This window comes from Acanthochromis polyacanthus, chromosome 9 (genome assembly GCF_021347895.1).
Source record: "Acanthochromis polyacanthus isolate Apoly-LR-REF ecotype Palm Island chromosome 9, KAUST_Apoly_ChrSc, whole genome shotgun sequence".
NCBI classification, from domain to species: domain Eukaryota; kingdom Metazoa; phylum Chordata; class Actinopteri; family Pomacentridae; genus Acanthochromis; species Acanthochromis polyacanthus.
The window spans coordinates 27,415,508-27,430,388 of record NC_067121.1 but is presented as its reverse complement, the minus strand read 5'-3'; the positions used below and the strand labels follow the sequence as shown (position 1 = coordinate 27,430,388).

The window sequence follows — 14,881 nt, the reverse complement described above, 5'->3', positions numbered from 1 at the left end:
TTTTGTCGACCTACTGTCAGCTATTGCATTAAAAGGCCTAATCAGGATGGAATGGGGGCTGTAAATGAGCAAGATGCTTATACTGTAGTGTGCACTGTATGTCAGCATTGTTGAATCATGTTCTCTCTGTTAGAGGGTCATTCTGGTGACATTTTACATTTATATTGTTTATACTTAATACCAGAAAACCACTACAAGCAGCAAATGATTGATCTGATTAACAAGGATTAACCATATGTTAGGCCTATGCGTCTGCGTCAAAGACATTGCTGTCCCCAAACCACCAATGCAACAGGTGACATGTTCTCGTATTACAGTGCACTATAGCTTAGTCTGAGTGAATTCTAAACATACTGTACTTCTGCTGTAAATACTCATTCAAGCATCAACTCAGTATTAATCTGCCACTAAAAGAGTCCCAAAAAATGCATATTCAGTCCTGTTATGAGTTGAAAGCTAAAAACTGCAAACATTTGTGGCCTGCTGCTAGTTTTGGTCTTTTCAAGGGGTTGTTGACAGGAAGAAAAACATAGAATATGGTCAAACTCATTCTTTACATAAAGTAGGACGCCGAGCGAAATGAATAAATCACATGTAAAAAGCCACCAACCTTTTAAAAATGCATGTAGTGTTCATGTAGGTTCAGCTTGTTACACTTGTTTGAAAGCACACAGGATCAGATCATGTGAAAAAACAGTGCACGGGTCATTATACAACAGTATTGTATTCCAGCCGCATTTCTTCCACCGTGTCAACAAACACAATACAAACAGCCACACGGCTGAAATGAACACAGTCGCCCTTCGATCAGTGCTACCTAGAAGTTAATCGATGGCAGATCAATAGAAAGTCAAATGTTCAACACGGAGGCAACACAAACAATCAGCTTCTATTGTTGGGATATGCTAATCACAATCCATCCAAACTGACCTCTGAGAAACCAAAAAGTACGTGTCCGGGCTGCAGAGGAGGAAGTGATAGATGTGGCGGTAAACAGAACCGACAGTGAATGGTTGAGAGAAGAAGATTTCTCCTTGTATTTGGCTGTCAGACTGTGTGCACTTCAACCCAGCTCACATGGAAAGCTTCACGAGAGCACGGCTCAACCCAGAACCTATAAAGCTGTCCAAAACATAATTTGGAGAAGTCAGCGGGCTGGCAGATATTGTGTAGTCACAACTTTGAGGAACTGAGGAAGTCATCATCCCACATCTATCCCGGCGGTCCTAAAACTCTGAAAACTGTCCACTGGCATCAACCAACATCCCCTGACATCAGCTTCAGCAGCTTCGGAGGAGCAGAACCGGCCCACACCTACGAGGTCCCCGGTTCACTTCTGCTACAGACAACATCTTGTCAGCAGTTGTGCGTCCTGTCAGAGGCCCCGAGCAAAACAGTGAGGGCCACCTGCTCAAACACTGTTACAAGCTCCGAATCCTCAAGAGCAGCATATAAATTCCTAAACTGAGAATTGTTTACTATCAGAAACAGACGGTACAGCTCTCTGTTTTCAAAGGAAAGGCACATTTGGCAAACAAAGATTTTAAGCCGCACACAACTGAATGCATGTGTGTACACAGGGAGAATTTCTGTCTCAGATCCTCACAGCACAGGGCAAAGAAATCTGCACTTTTCTTATTTCCTGGCTTCATGACAGCAGTGCAGCAGTTGTAATATCGTGCAGAAAAACTTCCGAGTCGCACACTAAGTCGAGATCTTAGGTCGGGTATGATTTGAGTGCTGTTGATTTTGTCTGTCTACAAGCAAGATTATGCAAAAACTTCTGAGCTAAATTTAGTGAACCTTAGCACAGAGGTGGAGGATGGGCAAAGGAAGATATTACATGCTGTGGATTCGGATTTATTTAGTTTAAAACTGCCAAATAGAGCATTAGCTTGCTGGAGGACTGCACTAGAGAGGGTTTTGTCTTTGAACTAAGCAGACTGCGAGCACCATTTCATTCAACATTTCGGTGCATTCTTAGATCTTTGCTGCAGCGGATTGGATATGAAATGAAACAATACTTAGTAATAAAAGGCTTAATGAGAGAAACTATGCAAGAGTAGCTACAGCTAAACATAAACCTGTACAACATCTTCCTGCTTCCCACTGAGATGCTAATCTTTTGCGGTCAATGACAGGCTTTAGCGTTTGACCTGTAGGTACCAGCAGATGTCTGGCAGCTTCCTGGTGAGGCTCTGCCAGGTTTTCACTCAAGCCAGCTTCAGCACATTTCAGTTACTTTTTACCTTCAGTCTGAGTGAATGGAGCACATAGAATCACAAAGGAAGATTGGTGACTAATCTGCTAGTCGAGAGCTTTTCCGTTTTTGCCCCTGTGGCTGCACATTTATGAATATTATTCAGGTGAATTGTTCCAGCTTTGAGGGACTATAAAGGGCTGCAGGTCTACTTCTGAGCAAAATGAGCCATAATATATGCTTTTCAGCTTTTCTCTTTATAGATTTGTAGATATTTAGCCTTCACATTCTTGTCAGGTGGATGCATAATAAATGTGTAATAATTTACCTAACACTAAAGATGGCCTCAGCTGTGTGTGTGCTATGGTTTTAGCTAATTAGAAAACGTTAAGATACGAAGATGTGAAGTGATCATAGCAAACACTGATTCCCAAAGATAACTAACATAATAACCACAGTAAAAAAAAAAAAAAAAAAAACGTACAAATAATACTAATTTTACACAAAATAACTCTGGTCTCTTCTATTTTTTCTGTAATATGACAGATATTATCTGGAAATGAACAACCCAGTAGTTATTTTATGCATCATGCCAATAATTTCTCTCTTTTTTTTTGCTTTGTATTTTTGACAGAAATTGTATTATATTGTTTATACAATGTTGTTTCTGCTTTCTTAAGCTGATAAACAATTGGTTCGTACTGTAAATTGTCATATATTGGAAATACTTTTGCACTATTTTTGAATAAGACTATTGTATCTTCATTCTTCCTTTTTTGTTTCGCTTCCATTGCTGCCAGTTATTTAACCTTTGTTTGATTATGTTTGTGTTTTTTTTTTCATTTTATTTTACAGTGTATTTAGCTGAAGGTCTCACATAGCGCCTAGCATTGTCTTGTTTTTGTATTTGACCATTCCGATTAAGAAAGGTATGATTATAACCCATAGAAACTTATATAATACTGCAGTCCACAAATACTCTACATAATGCCTGCATACCACATGAGCAGCAGTAGGGGGTAAAAGCTCAGTCTCATGGTTCCTGTAATATTTTAAATCCACTGAGCTGGATTACTGAGCCACAACAATGAAAACTAATACTTTCGGCGGTGTAAGTTAATGGTACCCTCTGGAGTCACACCACACTGTTTCTGCAGAAGGGAAGTTGCTTTACCATGACAGCAGATTGTTCTGCAGAGAAGGCAGAGAAAAGCACTGCCACTTTGCCCAGAAAAGGCAATGCAAACTTCTGACTGATATCCACAGAGCATCCTTCAGGAATATAACATAAACATAAATAATCCAAACATGCAACATTTGAATTATTCAGCAACTATGTAAGAAAAAGCCTGGTGGGGTGCAGCAGCTGCACAGCTCTTCTGATGGAGTTACACAACTCCGAGTCTCACCTGCGTGAGCGACTTTGCTTCCTGACATCTACAGATGGAGAGCAGCCTGAAGACATGACCCTGTGTCACAAGTCTTTACCTGACATGCCGATGCTAACACTGCAGTTCGTGGAACAGAAGTGATGATTGTGAGGAAAGTGTAGGTGTGGGGTGATCTGGCAGCGAGGGAGAACCTCACAGACGTGACCGAGCAGCTGTGGTTCGGCGTGAAACTCATTCCAGCAGCTTGTGACTCAGCTAAGACTGAGCAGACGAGGCAGCTAAAGCCTTTCCGATTGAACTTAGATGGTGGCATTCAGCCTAATGACTTGACTTTGAGTGCCATGTCACAGTGTGCTGTATCGATCATCACCAACCTGAAATCTTTCCAGTGTCACCGAGGAGAGGAACAAGCGTTTGGACGCTGCGTCACAGCACCCAGAGGGGACTGACAAACACCCAAATGAGAGCGAAAATGACAGCCATTTTCTGTGGCACTTTGATGACAGTGTATACGGCAACAAAACGCTCCACTGACATTTTGTCATCTAAGCTGCTGTTTGGGAAGTCTTATTTGTCATTCAGAAGAAAATTTTGTCTTTGACGCTGATTACATTTTTCCATTTTTAAGCCCATTAACTACTGACCCGTCAGCCTTTTCCTTCCTCTCATATCCTCGTCTTTCAGTTTGCCTCCCGCCCATTCATCCCACAACTTCTCTCCATTGGAAATTCTAATTCAGGTTCATCCCGAACGGCTATGTGGATGTATAATTCATTCACTTCATTCCCTGCTAAATCGCCTCATTACATTATGAAGCACATTCGCCAAAGAGAGAAAGATCTGATAGCGGTAAGTCAGAGCTTGTCTTGTCTGTCTTCAATTCAGAGATGTGTACAGAGGGAGGAACAACACACTGTGGGGTCTCACACACTACAAAGTCTCATTAAATGAAATGAAGCTTCTAAGGAAATACAGGAAATTTTATAATTCAGTCAAAGGGAGCGACAGCCACAGGAGACTGGGTGATAAGGTTTGCTCATGAGACACATTTTTTTTTTCTTTTTTTTTACAAGAGCAATGAATATCATCTGGCACAACTAAAGACACACAGTTTTAGTTGTAGCCGTTAGTGTAGGAATCTCTTTGGCCACTATCGTTGCCAAGCCAGCCTGCTTTTGGATAATTAGAGCGATCAGTGACAAGCTGTTTGACTACAGGAAGACAGATCATTGTTGTTGATGGTAGTAGTGGTACAAAGAGGAAGAAGAGGAGGAGGATAAAGTTAAAAAAAAACAACCTTGTTCACTGTCCCGGGCCACATCTAGACAGAGCGAGCTCAAACCACTCTCTGTTCTCTGTCTTGCTGACTCAGGTTAGAGCTGATTTAATGTAAAACCCTGAGAGGCCATTAGGAGATGATGATCGATGCAAAGCGTGTACCTGTGTAGCGTTACAGTAAATGAGTATACTGTGTTCTTTTGCATGTCTCAGAGGCTCAATCCATGTTCTCAGTGTAAACCAAAGGAAGCTTCTGTCACCAAAAAAGCAAAGTACAAAATCAGAAACTGCAATTTTTTCTCAAATCATTTGCAAATTTCTCGGTATACACGTGTAGTAGAACAAAGAAATGACTCAGAAATATTTGTAATGCTCTAAATAATTATTTTAAAGCTGTAATAATTATAAATAATTACAGACATTTTTCACAGTACACATTTTGGCAGGGAGGGAAATGCACAGGAGTAAATGATAAAATGACTGATGGCTGAATGTCATTTAGCTGCTCCAGTTTAAGGGTCCTACTCTTGTGTATGCTCTTGCTCTGCATCCTATGAGAAGTTAAAATATTTGACTGGATAAAAGACCTTTGAAAAGCATCCAAAATCTTCACAACAAATGTAATTCGGGCTTCACAACAAAACTGCTTCACAAACAGTTTTTAATGTGGCTGCTGTGTAACTGATCACGCATCAATACAGAAGTATAGATTCTACACTTCAGAGATTACAACTAGATAAGTTAGAAAATTACTTCAGAAGAGACCATTGATGTGCGATATAGACAAAACTAAGTAATGTTACCACATATGTAGGTTTGCTTCATGGGGGCTGTAGTTTTTAGCAATCATTAACTCACCAAAGTTTCTATTTTTTTATGGCAAATATAGCACTAATCCTTAGAATATGGACAGAAATCCACAGGAACATGCTGTATTTATTTTTTCACAGTAGCAGATGACAGAAAAGGTGAATTAGAAATTGCTTTTAGTTACTGCATCTAATGGAGCAGAGGCTAACCTCGATCTGACATCATGACTCAGCATCTCAGTGCTGCTTTTCATACAGATCATCACAACACTTTATTACAGAGACTGGAACATGTCATTGGAATTAAAGAAACTGCATTAAGCTGGTTTAAATCATCTTTTTCCAGCTCATTCACGTTTATGACTATCAAACAATGCACACACATGAGTTAGTTATGGAGGACCACAGGGTTGTGTACTAGGACCAATGCTTTTTTTCCTCATACATGCTCCTTTGACACTAAAATATGAGGAAACATTACGTAAACCTATCATTGCTATGCAGATGACACTCAACTACAGTGTCTATGAAGCTGAATAAAACTAAATAGTTACTCAAACTTCAAGCATGCTGTGAAGACATAAACTCCAGCGTTTTGTCAATTCAGACAAAATTGAAGTTATTGTATCTGGCTTTAAACATCTCACAAACACAATGTTTAATCATTAGGGATGGTTTTGCCTTAAACTCCAGTGTTACTGTGAGAAAACTTGGAGTTATTTTTGACCAGAACATGTCCTTTAAATCACATAAAAACCAAGTGTCAAGGATCCGTGCAATGCTGTCAAAATGAGGATCATCTTATCTCAGAGTGATACTGAAAAACTGGTCCACGCATTTGGTATTCTAGGTTAGACTAAAATAACAAATACTTCATGCAAAGAATATCTTACAGATATTCCAATAACTATGTGAAAAACCTCAAGTTGATCCAAAATGCTGCAGCCAGAGTTCAGATCATATTTCTCCCATATTAGCTTCACTTTATTGGCTCCCTGTAAAATCCAGTATCAAATTTAAACTTCTTCTCGTCATATACAAAGCCCTTATTGACCGAGCTCCAGTGTCTCTTAAAGATCTCACAGTACCAGCTTATCAGAACAGAGCACAATGCAGGCTTACATGTGGCTCTTTGAGATTCCAGGAGAAAGGGCCTTCAGTTACTAGTTTTCTGTGCTGTAGAACCAATTCCTAGTTTAGATTCAGGAGCCAAACATTCTTTCTACTCTTAAGATTAGACTTTGAAACTTTCCTTTTGGTAAAATCTTACAGTTTTGGGCTAACACAGGTAAGCCTGAACCATCACTTAGATATTTCGCTGTAGGTCTCTTGGCTGTTGGGGGACTAGCATGATGCACTGAGCACCTCTCCTCTACTCTTGTCTCTTTCTCTCTCCATACACTTTTATGTCACCATTGCATGTTGCTAACTTTGTGTCTTCTATCTCCTGCAGTTTGTGTTTTGTCCTCTCTGCAGGTATCTCTGGCTGTGGACCAACATGTTTCTGATCCGTGGTTTCTGGCCTCACCAACCTTATCACCGTTTATTGTTCTCTCATGCATTGTCTGTCCGTTTCTACCTTCTTACATTTTCGTTTTTCTCTTTACTCTTTCCCCAGTTGATTGAGGCAGATCACCACCCTCCCTGAGCCTGGTAGTTGAGTTTTAACCTACCACTGTTCCCAAAGGCTTTCCCAAGGAATCTTTGGATTTGTTGAGTTTTCTCTATAATTTTATAATGATCTGATTTTATGTTGTGGAGCACCTTCAGATGAAAAATGCTGCGAATTGGAAGGACTTGAAAGACTGAATGGAAGCTCATACACCATGGATTGTGCAACTCACCCCACATGTTGGTTGCACAATACACATTAGGGATGTTTTGTTTTCCTTTTTTGGATACAAATCTTTTTTTATCTCTGCGATGAGTGGGCAGCATCTTTGAGCCCGGAATCCAGTTTGTATAATCCATCCATGGTGTCACTCTCAAACAGAAATGACTTGAGAGGAAAGTCCAGTCAGACCACATCATAACAAGTGACTGTTAAAGGCCTTGAACGCAGACGCAGGAGTTTTCACTTATTCTGGCAAATTAGAACAAACTTCAGTAACCTATTATAATGATAAACGTGTCTTGTCTTGCACTCTAACAGATGTAAAAAAAAAAAAAAAAAAAAAAAAAAAAAAGTAGCAGCATCGATCAAGAATAGCACCTAATGCTCACACGGTCCTCATGCTGCACTCATGTCATATTGTTAGAGCATAATGATGAACTGCAGTTAGTCTGAGTTAGACATTCCTTCTTTTGAAAAGAGCTGAAAGCGTAACTAACCACAGCATTGATGTGGTCTCTTCCTGACACAAACACAATAGATTCATCCCAGTTAAAAGGATCTGTGCATTGTTTGTCTTTGGTTTCACTTGTTAATGAACCACCATTAATATGTGACACCACAAAGTAGCTCATGTGGCTGTTTAAATGGTGTGACTACAAGGCTTGTTAGTGCTATCCAGCAGTAATGCATCAACACTCCTAAGTTAGATTAATGACAGTTTTTGCTTGTTTTTTCACATTTGGCTGACCCTGTGTGAATACAGTATTAGACGAGTTTAATTAGATAAAATAAGTGAAAAGACCTGTTGGATGACGAGTGTGTGGGGCTTTTTAATGATGCATTTTCTAATGAATTTGCATAGTTCTACACAAAATGGGTTAACGTCGGAATCACAGAATGATGCATGATATGATTTCAAATGGCCAAACAACACATTTTTGGCATTTTGGTGCAGACAGAACGATAAATGACATGCAAGAAAGGTTCCCTGGACAGAAATCAAACTGTGGACGATGAAAATGCACACTTTTCATCAAAGACAGTGCATCACTTATACGGAGTTTCACATTTTTAGCCTTTTTTTTTTTTTGCAATCCCAGTTACATTTATGACAAGCATTACAAATTGATGTGTGAACTAAACATTTATTAAAGATATTAGTTAAAGCAAAGGTAACTAATATATCTTGAAATGTGCTTTTGTAACCTTTGTACAAACGTTTTGTTCCAGAAAGTGTTATCAAAAGTCCTTGAGTTGCTTCAGTTTGTAATTTTAAATGGAAAAGCTCAAAAAGAACCATGCTGACACAAGCCAGGAACTCTTGCAGAGTGTGCTTTATAAAGTAACGGCTGATGCAATATTACAACATCACCTACGAGTGTCAATCTTATCTGATGCAATCTGTAAGACATATTAAGATATACTCAGGTTATTATACAATTTTAAGGGCCACTTTCTTTGAACGCCAGCGTGTGAGATGAACAATTAAGGCAGCATGGTGGTCAGATAAACCTCCATAAGCTCACAGTCAGATGTCATCATCTCTAGTCATGAATTCCCAAATTCATCACCTGCATCATTTTCATTGTATTAAATCTAAATCTACAGAGGGCGGTACAAGTAAGGCAGCTACTTTTATGTATCTGCCCCTCTGCTATGTGTCACCGTGTGCTGCTACTGTGTATAAATAACTCATAGGTCTCTGCTCCAAAGCCACCAAGCCAAATTCTCCCTAAATTTAACCTGTGTGAATTGTGACTCCGACATTACTTCTGGGCCGAAACGGAAAGCTCCACACAATGCGAGCTTGATTCCACACTGGGGGCTGTAGCAGACTGCCAGCAGACTTGTTTTGCTAACACTCTCCAAATGATAAAAATGTCACTCACAGTCCTATCTGGAGGCATGGCGAATTCCCCCAGCAGCATCAGCATCAGCCACACTGGCATGGCTGGCACTTCTCTGCTCTGTGCATTTTTTTTAATAAACACGTCTTCAGCTCAAATACTAATCCCCGCAAAGCAGCAGAAAAAAACTTTGCAAGGAAAAAAAAATCTGACAACTGGTCAGAAAAGGGGGGTGCGAGGGAAAGGCGCTTTCCTGCCCTCAGCAGAAATACTCCGTCTTCTGGGATGGGTGAAGGACGTATTAGAAAAATGGCTAAATACTAGTGAATACACACAGAATCATGAATAAATTTCTGATGTCAAAGCACGTATGTTTCTGAAGTTTATCCTTAAACTGAACAAAAAATACAGGCTGTCTGAGGATTAGACAAACTTGTACAGCTCATTGCAGCTCTTAAATATGTAAGACTTCAGTTTATTGTCATTGATCGCCGATATTTAAAACTAAAAAACAGGAAAAAAGGTGTATGAATGATTGATTCTTTTTTGGGCAGCTTGCACACTGTAGTGACCCCTCTGTGGACAAAAACTACCTCTTCCAGATGAAACACAATAGACTTCTCTTTAGCCCTTTTAACTTCCATCATCCAGGACAAATGGTGAAAACAAGAGCTCCAGTCAGCACTCAAATTGCTGAATGGTGGTCTTCTAAACCATTTATTGGACATGATTTGTACTCAAGTGTCCTGCCACGTAGCACAAACTAAATCCTACGGGGCCTTCCACACACACGATGCTAGCCAGATGAGCAAGTCAACAAAAAAAACACTGCAAATGATATGAAATACACAGTGTTCAAATATCTTGCAGTGCACCAGGACTCCGTCTCCCACAGGTTTTCCCCTCCCCCTCAGTTTGCTCCCTGTAGCAGCCTGTTAGCAGTAGCACTGCACCTTTCAAGGACACCACCAGCAGAAAGGATAGAGGAAGAGAGAGAGGGGAAGAGGAGGAAATAAGTGGAGAGAAATTTAGATCAGGAGGTGAGGACAGAGAGAAAGAGAGGGAGATTAAGAGGGAGATAAAGCAGGAAATCAGGTGGAGATATTTAAGTGGTGGAGGGGATCAGAACTGAGGGGGTGGATGAGATCATGTGAAGTGGGATAGTTAAAGATGCATAAGCGATGAAACAGAGTGCAGGTGGAGTGAGACCCAGTGAGTGAGTGAGTGAGTGATCGGGAGGGGAGAGAATAAGCGAGGGAGGCAGCCATGGTTGCTTACGTCACCTTCAGGATGACATTGGCAGGACACACAGGTCTGCTGCCTCATCAATTCTGCTGCTGCCCAAGGGGACATCATATCACACACGCACACACACACACACACACACGCCCGGCCCCTGGCAACGTGGCTCTACCTGGCCAAACACACCCGCAGCCTCTGATTGGCTGCTGAGCGCCAGCAGCACTCCCCCTGCTCCCCAGCCAGCAAGACTCTGCTTGGAAACAGAGCGGCTGTGCTGCTACCACCACAGGCCACTGCTGCAGCACCGCTCTGATGCACATCTCTGCTGCCAAAGATGTCCGATAGTCAAACAATAATGACAGTGCATGTAGTGGTCGGTGGTGCTTGGTTAAGGTCATGATGTGAACGCTTTGGTGTTCATTGATGCCACACTGCAGTTGCGCCACGTGTTTGCAGGTTTTCATTTAAAAATATACCCTAGAAATCCTGCCCTGTTTGGAGATAAATAACTGATGTTACATGACATTTACGTTTAATCAGCAACAAATGTTTAAAAATGCAAACTCAGCCGCAGCCAAAGATGAACAAAGCGGCACGTGTTAATGAGAGAATTTTAAAAATGATTACTGAAGGAGCTCTTCAGCCGCACTGTCAGGCTCACTGAGTACAACAATGCTGTGCTGCCACACATCCAACTTTATCCTTCTACATGCTGTTCACACCACAACAAACTCAACACAGCAGCAGACACAGTACTGAGTATTGTCTGATATCAGTGAGCCCAAATTTAACATCTGTAAAATTCACTGTGAGGAACTCAATGAAGTCATTACTCAATATGTGAGGTATTGTGACACTATAATTCTGTCATCAACTATAAATAGACCTTGGTAAGGACACAGAGACGCTCATACATCAATATCTTTTGAGGCTTCATTAATAAGATATAATGTCAGTCTGAGTTTTTGGAGCCTTTTATCAAGCTTTGTTAAACATGTGCTAACATTTATTTCATCCACATGACCTTTCAAAACACTTAAACCTAAAAATATATGTGGAGAACCTTTTGTTGCATCATTTATCAACCATGTATGTCTGTGTCATGCTGTCATTTTCTTAGTTAAGAACAAAGGCTGGGACAGAATAGAGAAGTATACGTCTAATTTGGCTTGTCGTGATCAAACTTAACTTTTCATATATCAATTAAATCTGTCCAAAAACTGCAGTGTAGAGATGATTCATTTAAGTTTCATTTGGCAGCAAATTAAACAACAGAATAAACAAAGGAGATGTGTAATATAATGTATAAACTTACGCTATTAGAAGGGTTGGTACATGAATTTGCTACCTTCAGAAAACACTTTGCCAGTAGGTGAATAAGTGCATTCCCAAATGTTAAAACTTGCCCCGAAAGAGAAACAACAAAGCTTGAATCTTTATATTCCATTAAATTCACTTTATTTATATTAGTAATGTAAATAATACCTTTTGTTCTAAAGAGATTCTGTAAAAAAAAAAAAAAAAAAAATCCTGTGTTGCTTGGTGCAGTTGTAAAGCCATTAGTGACTCAGCTGCTACCGACAGTCATGTGACTGAACCGGGCTAAACTGCAGACTGTATGGAAACAAATTAATAATGTAAGGTGTAAAATATTTATACTGCGGACAGTCCCCTTTTTTCTAGTAAAGGTAACACCTGTGGCACTTGGAAAACATTTGCACGTGCTTATTTCTTTTTTTTTTAAATAAATTTTTCAAAATAGATCACCAAAACACCTCAATTTCCATCATAATCTATTTTTAGATTTATGGCAGTATATCTTTGTCACATTGCGAAAAGTCTATTTCGATCTAACTGTACTTCAAACAACGGTTATGTGGTTTCCAGAGAGGTGCAGGACTTTATATTGCAGTGAAAAATGAGCCCACAGTGAGTAAAAATATGAGCTGCCCAGAACCTCGTGGGAATTCAGCTGGTTAAGGAGTTTTAATAGAAAAACAGTGTTGAAAACATGGGACAGAGTTGTTTCCTCACCTTTTCCTGATACTGCCGTCTGGAGGAGTCCAGGGACTGGATGAGAGCTGTTGCATGGCCAATGAAAACAGCATAGCAAGTGGCTCCTACAATCATACTCAGCATGGTGAGCCAGATATCTGATAGACTCTCTGGGGCCTGACGGCCATAACCGATGCACAGCATGTGGCTCATTGCCTTGAAGACAGCAAAGGAGTAGAGCTCAGACCAGGTGTCATTCTGTGGGAAGAAAAGATGGGGGAACAAACAGTTAACAACATCAGCGCTACATAAAAAGATGACAGAAGGCAACTAGAAGAAAAGCTGTGGGGACAGGGAGGTCATGGAAAAACACTTATACAAATGAGAACTCCAGGGACGGAGTTGTATTTGAAAGGAAAGGGGAGGAAGTGGAAACAACATCGGGGAATCCTTCGAGGCCTAATCAGTAAAGTAGAGACGGTTTGGAAATTATTTCCTCAGAGGGGAATGATAATGAGAGGTCATTAAATATGCCCTTTCAGAGCAGTGTGAATAGGAATCTACTACAGACGATGACAGCCAGCCAGCGGTCACCAGGCTGCTTGTGGAGATTCATGAAGGGAGAAACCTTCGGCTGGAACTTGCTCAGACACCTCGAGGCATTAATCTGCGACCACTTTGAGAACATGCACTGATCACTCGGTATGATTTCATTAATGTAAATAAAGCCTCAGCGATATTTTGCTGTAGCTTTGTGCTGAGGAACACCTTGTCACTAAAGAGGCAGATGACTGAGCAACAAACTCAACAGGACCGATGTTTCTGTCCACCCAGCTTCCTTTGTTTCTCCTCTTTTCTTCCAGCAGCACTGAGTGGTGACTTCAGTGACCTCTGCCTGAGCACACTGCCGATGCCATTCATTCAAGAAAAAGCCAAAAGTAGAAAAGCAACTGAGATTTTTGGTTGTGTGTAATTTATTTTGTTTCTACCAGATAAACTCCCGCAGTTGCCTGTGTAATGAAAGTGCATTATGAAAGCTCCTGTGAATGGGAGCTAAAAACAGCATCCTAAAAATCTGCTTTCAAGAGCACAAAAAACATCATCTTCCATCAGGGTTCCTCATACATTCAGACAGAGAGAAACACACCATCAGGTCGCACTCAGATAGAAAAGAATATCAACTACATATATCCTCTCTATAACCTACTGTAAAGAATCGCATTAGCAGTCTTTTATTGTACTTTTATTAGATCAGGCATGGGCAAACTACGGCCCGTTGGGCTTTTCAATCCGGCCCGCGAAATAATTTTGTCAATATTAGAATTGATGAAATTACAGTAAAGACCACACTCATTTGGCCTTCCCCTGCAGTACCCGACGTTTCTGTTGTCTCCACTAGATGGCGCTCTCCAGACACGTGACCTTTGTTGATTTATTTTCTCTTCTTCTACTTCACAACGGCATTCAGCCCTGCTGTAACAATAAGTGAATCAAAGAAACGAAAAGTCGACAGTGAGTGTCGAGTGTTTCAGAAGGAGTGGACTATTAAATATTTTTTTACTGAAGTCCTTTCAAAGGATGTATGTTTTATCTGCAATGAAACTGTTGCGGTTTTTAAAGAATGCAATATCAGCCGGCACTTTTCCACGAAGCATGCTAACTACGCTAGCAACCAGTCAGCGCAAGAACGGACAGCCACGGCTCAGAGGCTGGCAGCCAGTTTACACACTCAGCAAAATACGTTTTTTCTGCAAACTACGATTCAAGAGTCAAGTGCGAAGGCAAGTTATTTGCTAGCATTCAAAATTGCAAAGGCAATTGCAAGCCGTGTTGAACTAATCGACGAAGACTTGGCCAGCTCACTGAACGAAAAAGCAGAGTCCTTCAAGCTGTATTCATTAGCACTGGACGAAAGTAATGACATAAAAGACACTGCTCAGCTTTTATTGTTTTATTAAAGGGATTAATGAACATTTTAAGATAACGGAGGAATTTTTGACCATGGAATCCATGAAGGGGAAAACATGTGGAGAGGACTGTAGGACAGGGTGTCTGGGTCATCCAGAGGAGGAAAAAGCAGTGGTGTAAACTCTCCAATGCCACCACCATAGACTGTATATAAAGATGGACGTAGCATCTGGCTCCAAAATTGAAGCCCACCCGGAAGTGTCAAAAACTTGCAATATCACACTGTCCACTAGGATTGGCTCCAAAAAGCTTTTGCTCCATAGACCCTTTGTCACAAGACCCAGAAACAGCACCTCAGGAGTTGCAGTTGGAACTGA

The 14,881-nt window shown here is 40.7% G+C and overlaps 1 protein-coding gene and 1 long non-coding RNA gene across 3 annotated transcripts in view; one reads left to right on the top strand and one right to left on the bottom strand.

Annotated features, from left to right (window-relative positions):
* LOC110953535 (potassium/sodium hyperpolarization-activated cyclic nucleotide-gated channel 2-like) overlaps positions 1 to 14,881 on the bottom strand; it is a 37,782-nt gene that overhangs the window by 7,647 nt on the left and 15,254 nt on the right. The window contains exon 4 of the mRNA XM_022197602.2: positions 12,636 to 12,854. Coding sequence (XP_022053294.1) covers positions 12,636 to 12,854 — 219 coding nt within the window. The remainder of the gene's footprint in view (positions 1 to 12,635; positions 12,855 to 14,881) is intronic.
* LOC110953539 (uncharacterized) overlaps positions 1 to 14,881 on the top strand; it is a 56,637-nt gene that overhangs the window by 33,258 nt on the left and 8,498 nt on the right. The window contains exon 6 of one of the 2 annotated variants that reach the window (XR_007944222.1): positions 7,297 to 9,726. The exons of the other annotated variant lie outside the window; for it this stretch is intronic. This is a non-coding gene — a long non-coding RNA (uncharacterized LOC110953539). Of the gene's footprint in view, positions 1 to 7,296; positions 9,727 to 14,881 lie in introns of those variants that run through there. 2 annotated transcript variants of the gene reach the window in all.